Raw genomic sequence first — 6,941 nt, 5'->3', positions numbered from 1 at the left:
TAGTCCCCCAGATGAGCTGGGCGAGTTTGTGCCCTCATAGGCCGTTCTTCAGCCGCCGTGGCTCTGGCCCTTGGGGAGCCCACAGAGGCTGGGGGGAGGTGGTAGTAGTGGGGGAGGTCCATCAGGTGGCGTTTCTGGCTTGTAAGTCAGTTTTGTAGGCATTTGTGTTCATTGAGGGGCAGGGACTTTTCTGAGGTGGCTGGCGTGCCGGCGTGATCCATTGCTCAGCATGAGCCATCCTCCCCTCTCATGTTGGCGAAATGGTCAATGATTTCATCATACAGTATGCTTTTAGTGTTAGTTTTCATAGGCAACCTAGCTAAACATGCTTGTTAGCTTAACTTCCTGACATGGGCAACAATGAACCAGCTAATTTAGCTAGCTAAATGAGAGCCTACATTTACCCTACATATTGATCTTCTACCGTCTCAAGCCAGAGCCACAGTATATGAATTTAGGGCTAGATCAGAATCGCCGTCATTATCATTGGCCAGTATAGAGAATTAAGTCAAAAGCACAAGTCCAAATCCCCATCCCTGGATTAGGAAAGGGAAATCACCACAAGTAAACCAGAAACAAACACTGAGGACATTTATCTTAGGAAGCCAAATCCAAACTGGCCTCCCTTGGAGTGCGTTTTGCTGCACCAAGACAACCCACAGTAGACTCAGCTGAACACTGATAGGCTAATTATTTTCTATAATTGTATTATTTTATTTAATCAAGGGAGGCCAAATGCTACAGCTGGCAACGTGTCATACAAGTCGACATCATAGATATTGGGCCACACATACTGAGACAGAGAGGCGCTATTTCCCTCCCGCAGATGATATTCAGCCACTTGCGAATTGACTGAAAAGTATATAAACATTTAAATAAATATTCGGGGCTAGAGTCCATGAATACACGGCACTGGTTATCCCTCCTTTCAATGGCGCCCTGCTGCAGAGAGCAAAGCAAGTCAAAGTTCTTGTCCCTTGGCGTGTGGTGAGCAGCGCCCGCTCCCTCTGGACTGAAGAATCGCGAGTCCACTTTGAGTTACTGTCACCGACTCAACAGCCCCCAACCAACCTGACACCCCGTATGGATCAGCCAGAAGGCAAGGATCCAGTCTCTCAACAACAACAAAAAAAATCTCACACCCACTGAGCCGCCATCATTTTTGTCATCATCTGGACGAGGCACGAACTTGACGGCCTTCACCGCACCTGCCGCTGGTAGTTGATCCTCACCAGGTTACATTTCTGAGCGACAGGAGTACGTTTTCTTTTTGTACTTAACGATAATTTTCCCGACCACACCGCTTCCCTGTACACATCTCATTTCATGGTGTCCATTTCTACATATCCAAGCTCTTTCCACTCCTTCATCCTCTGTAGTAACAAACTGTTTAAAATTGTTTCTTGAATTTCTCGCGTCGACTCAAAACGCTCTATCAGTCGCCATTACTCCTCCTGGAAACCCCAGTCCCTCTGACATGCAGTCAACTGTTACCAGTCGCCATCACTGTTACCAGTCGCCATCACTGTTACCAGTCGCCATCACTGTTACCAGTCGCCATCACTGTTACCAGTCGCCATCACTGTTACCAGCCGCCATCACTGTTACCAGCCGCCATCACTGTTACCAGCCGCCATCACTGTTACCAGCCGCCATCACTGTTACCAGTCGCCATCACTGTTACCAGCCGCCATTACTCCTCCTCCCTCTGACATGCACTGTCAACTGTGGGACCTTAAATAGACAGGTGTTTCTAAATCATGTCCAAACGATTGAATTGGCCACAGGTGGACTCCAATCAAGTTGTGGCAACGTCAGTGAAGATCACAGGAAATTGGATGCAGCTGAGCTTAATTTGTGTGTTATAGGAAGTGGGTGTGAAAAGGCTACCAATGTCAGTTAGACATTCCTGTAAATAATATGTATTAATTGGGAAACATTTACAAAAACACTCATTATTGGGTATTGTGTGTAGATGGGTGATTTATTTATTTTTTAATCCATTTTGAAATCAGGCTGTAAATGTTGAATAAGTCAAGTGGTATGAATACTTTCTGAAGGCTCTGTATTTGGGGGGGGGGGGGACTACTACTCATGCAAAATGTATATTTACACTTTCGCAATATAGTGAGAAATTGAGAATTAAACAACTAATTATCAAATCGCAAACTGAAACCAAACATGAAATTATATGAAGAAAACAAAAATTGATAAAAGGACGAAATATTATTAAATAAATCGTATTTTATTATTAGTATGTGACTAGGTATAACCGGAGAAAAAAAACGACAAATTGTAGTAATCTGCTAAACTGCAAAAAAACTGTATTGGTGTGTGTTTTCAGCTGATCTGAATGAGTCCATGCCAACAGACCCCCATGGAGGGGGCATTTTATGCAATGGCTGCCAGGTAGTCCTTGACCTCTGCTGTGGTGAGTCTTCTGAAACCTGCCTCGTTGCAGATTCCCACCTCAATGTTATCTTCTGTCATCTGACCCTCAAAACTTTCCTTTAAAAACACACACAGAACACAATATTAATGCATGGATTTCATTAGAACACTATGATAAATTAAATCATTAAGTTTTCAAACTATTCCAGGTTTAACCTAAAGGTTTAACCTAAAGTATCACATGTTGCCCTTTTTCTCCCCAATTTCGTGGTGTCCAATTGTTGTAGTAGCTACTGTCTTGTCTCATCGCTACAACTCCCATACGGGCTCGGGAGAGATGAAGGTTGAAAGTCATGCGTCCTCCGATACACAACCCAAACAAGCCGCACTGCATCCAACCCGGAAGCCAGCCGCACCAATGTGTCGGAGGAAACACTGTGCACCTGGCAACCTTGGTTAGCGCGCACTGCGCCCTGCCCACCACAGGAGTCGCTGGTGCGCGATGAGACAAGGACATCCCTACCGACCAAGCCCTCCCTAACCCGGACGACGCTAGGCCAATTGTGCGTCGCCCCACGGACCTCCCGGTCGCGGCTGGTTACGACAGAGCCTGGGCGCGAACCCAGAGTCTCTGATGGCACAGCTGGCGCTGCAGTACAGCGCCCTTAACCACTGCGCCACCCGGGAGGCCCTCTACTGTGTTTCTTAAACACCTCTGAGAGGGAAGAGTACTAAAGCTGCAGGTGAGATGAATTACCTTCAAGGTTAAGATTGCTGTGTGGATTGCATCTTCCAGCTCCAGATCCACGTTATATCTCTTTTCTAGGAATGTTTTCCCATTGACGTAGTTCTTTCCCATCGCTGTGGCTTTCCATGCAAAGTATGCACCCTGTGTACATCAAAATAATCATATAGTGAGTACCGGGAAAAAACTATGTAGAGTGGGGGCAAAAAAGTATTTAGTCAGCCACCAATTGTGCAAGTTCTCCCACTTAAAAAGATGAGAAAGGCCTGTAATTTACATCATAGGTACACTTCAACTATGACAGACAAAATGAGAAAAAAATATCCAGAAAAATCACATTGTAGGATTTTTAATGAATTTATTTGCAAATTATGGTGGAAAATAAGTATTTGGTCAATAACAAAAGTTAATCTCAATACTTTGTTATATACCCTTTGTTGGCAACGACAGAGGTCAAACGTTTTCTGTAAGTCTTCACAAGGTTTTCACACACTGTTGCTGGTATTTTTGGCCCATTCCTCCATGCAGATCTCCTCTAGAGCAGTGATATTTTGGGACTGTTGCTGGGCAACACGGAGTTAAGAAGTAAGCTCACTCCACAGCTAGCTTGAAATGTCACGGATGGAGCCATCTGATTGGTACACTTTTGGGTGGCTCAAACCGTTGAAACGTTGTCAAGGAGGGCAGCCACGTGTGTTATCAAAGCAGAGGTCCCGAGTTCGAGCTGATTTGGGGGGGGTACTCGCTAAGCCAGCAACGTCCGTAACATATGCACATATAACAGTAGAGAAGACACTTGGGCCGTCTACACTTGACACTTACATGCTACTTCTGCAATCAGAATACGGAGATTGCATTGAAAAGACTGGTTGTGGTCGGATTGTGTTCAGTTCTGGCCGACCACTTCAGGTGGTGGTCAGGGACACATTTTGTACAGATCTCTCCTCAGTCTGGACACAATCAGGCTACCATCGCCCACTGTCATCAGCACATGTTTTGGGAGCGAGAGGCACCTTTTTTCATTAAAAAGTTGAAGGAAATATGTTCCAAGTGTGGAATGTGTTTGCTGGCTTCATAAATGCTAGCCAGCTAGCTTATTTAATCAAGCTACCTGTGTTATTGACTGTACGTTTTGTTTATGTGTAACTCTGTGTTGTTGTTTTTGTCGCTATGCTTTATCTTGGCCAGGTCACAGTTGTAAAGGAGAACTTGTTCTCAACTGGCCTACCTGGTTAAATAAAGGTGTATTTTTTATTTTTTATTGGTAAAACAATTTTTTGTTTTGCCTGTTTGCAATCCCTTTAGCTTTGCTAGCTAGCTTGCTGGCTAGTTACAGAGGTTAGCTGGCTAGTTAGCTACAGTAGTTTGCTACTTCCATCAACTTGCTGTGTTGTTACCAGATGTAGCCTGTTCCACCGTTTGCATTATGCATTCTGGCATTTGAATATAGCGCAGGAAAAGGGAATCAGGGCACATTTAAAATGTAGGTTTAGATGCATGACGAGTTCGGAGTTCCATGATTAGAACTCCATGATCAGAACACAAAAGCTCCATAAACTGTCTAGACTCGGCCTAGGAGTGAAGCAATTCAACGATAGTGTGTTTATACTACCATGAATACTTACAGAGGGATCTGACTGGAAGAGGTAAGGGTGATCATCATCCCATCCAGCTATCAACAGTGACACACCAAAGGGTCGCACTCCACTGAAAAAAACACAGGATGTTACTCTCTAGAAATTCAGGTGAAAACAACTACTTTATCAACACACATGGATATTGTAATTCAGCAGTGGCCAACCCTCGTGGAAAGATACTAGGTGTCCGGGCTTTAGGCTTTTCCTTCAGCCAGCCCTGCTCTAACACACCTGGTTCTATACTGGGTGTAAGGGCTTTAGGCTTTTCCTTCAGTCCTGCTCTAACACACCTGGTTCTATACTGGGTGTCCGGGCTTTAGGCTTTTCCTTCAGCCAGCCCTGCTCTAACACACCTGGTTCTATACTGGGTGTAAGGGCTTTAGGCTTTTCCTTCAGCCCTGCTCTAACACACCTGGTTCTATATGGGGTGTACGGGCTTTAGGCTTTTCCTTCAGCCAGCCCTGCTCTAACACACCTGGTTCTATACTGGGTGTCCGGGCTTTAGGCTTTTCCTTCAGCCAGCCCTGCTCCTAACCACACCTGGTTCTATACTGGGTGTAAGGGCTTTAGGGCTGAAGGAAAAGCCTAACACACCTGGTTTTACCAATCAGATGGTCAGCAGGACCCTTGATAAGCTGAATCAGTGGTGTTTCAGCAAGGTTGGATCAAAAGCCTGCACAATCAGTCGGCCAGCCTGATCAACTTGAGGAAACCCACAGAACAGAACTGACCCAGACTGTGTGTACTCCTGCATGACAGAGGCTACCCGCTGGACAAGCTGGGCTGTGGGGATTGGCTCCTGGTAGACCAGGAAGTACTGCTGGGCCAGTTTCCTCGCTCTCCTCAACAGCACCCTGCAGAGTAACAAGGACACATTTCTAAGATATTCTTATCCCTGTTGTAAACCCAAGATTTAGAAACTCAAGGAAAGGCAGTCTCCTCACACACACCAGGATGTACCTGTAGTCTGGACCATTCCACTGTAGACCATGCCAATATGTTTGGTTATCATCGCGACTTTGGAAACACTCGTCTCATCGTACAGTATAGACTTCTGTTTTTCTTCTCGGTTGTCCAAATACGACTCCATTTGAGGCTTTAAACGGGGAGAAAGAAACCATCAAAATCTGGACTGTCTTCTGTAATGCGGCTAAACTTCTTGATTTGGCCTTGTCTTAGATTTGGTTCATTAAGGCTGTTTCAACAGGTAGCTCAATACTGATATTTTTTTTCCCACTAGTTGTTTTTTTGACCAATCACATCAGATCTTTTTCAGAGCTGATCTGAGTGTTCGAAAGACCAATCAGTAAAAAAAAATATCTAAAAGTAGCCTTAAAAATCCCAGCAGCCATGACTGAATTCAAATGTGAGTTGGTTTCAGGTGTGGTTTGATATGGGGGTCTCGTGTGTTCGCAGGTGGGAAGAGTTAGCCAAATTATATTGCCGTTTTGCTTTAGCCGGCTGGTGTGCTACCGTGGCAAAATTGGTTTGACTTTGGATAGCCCATCTCTGGGCCTAGTATGGAACCGTCAATAAATAACAATGTAAATTAGGCAATATTTTCACGTTGCACACTTTTTATTTCTCATGAACTGTTTTCAATATTTAGGGATATCCAAAGTCAAACCACATTTACCACTTCCATTACGATCGGGGTCGCATGCTGCTACACTCCAAATGGATGAGAACTTGTTTGCTGCCAGCTGTGGACCGGGTTGAAATAAACCCAACCTTCATTTACATTGTGGCATACTCCAGTAGAAAAATCTGTTTTGGACAAAACTGACTTTATGACCAAAATTATCCTATTTACACTTTGTAGTCAATTTTGACATTAGAATAAATGTTACTGACTCATATCGATGGCTGTCTTCTAAATTAGAAGTTGGTTTTCAGGGACAGTTGCTCTTTAAAGAGTTTGGTGCCATGGACACAATATACAAGATGCCTGCATACAAAAAGCCATTACCTGGTGGTTGCTCCACTGTATACATACATGGGCTGCGTTTAAACAGGCAGCAACTTCAGATTTTTCTCTCTCATCAGATTAGCTCTTAAGTGAAATTTGTCTGCCCGTGTGAACGCAGTCATATTGGGTGATCATTTTAAGTCATTTACCTTTGATTCCCACTGAGGGGGCTCCTGCTGCTACTGCTGACAGGGCATAC

The 6,941-nt window shown here is 44.5% G+C and overlaps 1 protein-coding gene across 1 annotated transcript; it reads right to left on the bottom strand.

Annotated features, from left to right (window-relative positions):
- Positions 1 to 2,224: 2,224 nt before the first annotated feature.
- Positions 2,225 to 5,869, bottom strand: LOC109884237 (proteasome subunit alpha type-2-like). The gene is made up of 5 exons (XM_031819704.1): positions 5,734 to 5,869; positions 5,505 to 5,627; positions 4,762 to 4,843; positions 3,149 to 3,280; positions 2,225 to 2,508 (listed from the first exon to the last, which is right to left on the bottom strand). Exons 2-5 carry the CDS (start codon positions 5,525 to 5,527, stop codon positions 2,392 to 2,394), a joined length of 354 nt encoding a protein of 117 aa, XP_031675564.1. The 5' UTR covers positions 5,528 to 5,627; positions 5,734 to 5,869; the 3' UTR covers positions 2,225 to 2,391.
- Positions 5,870 to 6,941: the final 1,072 nt, after the last annotated feature.

This window comes from Oncorhynchus kisutch, unplaced genomic scaffold (assembly GCF_002021735.2).
Source record: "Oncorhynchus kisutch isolate 150728-3 unplaced genomic scaffold, Okis_V2 scaffold2458, whole genome shotgun sequence".
In the NCBI taxonomy this organism is placed as follows: Eukaryota; Metazoa; Chordata; class Actinopteri; order Salmoniformes; family Salmonidae; genus Oncorhynchus; species Oncorhynchus kisutch.
This window is presented reverse-complemented; position numbering and strand designations above follow the sequence as displayed.

Coding starts and splice junctions, on each gene's coding strand:
- LOC109884237 (XM_031819704.1), bottom strand. CDS start 5,527: ATGCAGGAGTACACACAGTCTGG. Junction 3,281..4,761: donor TCTTCCAGTCAGATCCCTCT/GTAAGTATTCAT, acceptor TGATGTACACAG/GGTGCATACTTTGCATGGAA. Junction 2,509..3,148: donor CAGCAATCTTAACCTTGAAG/GTAATTCATCTC, acceptor GTGTTTTTAAAG/GAAAGTTTTGAGGGTCAGAT.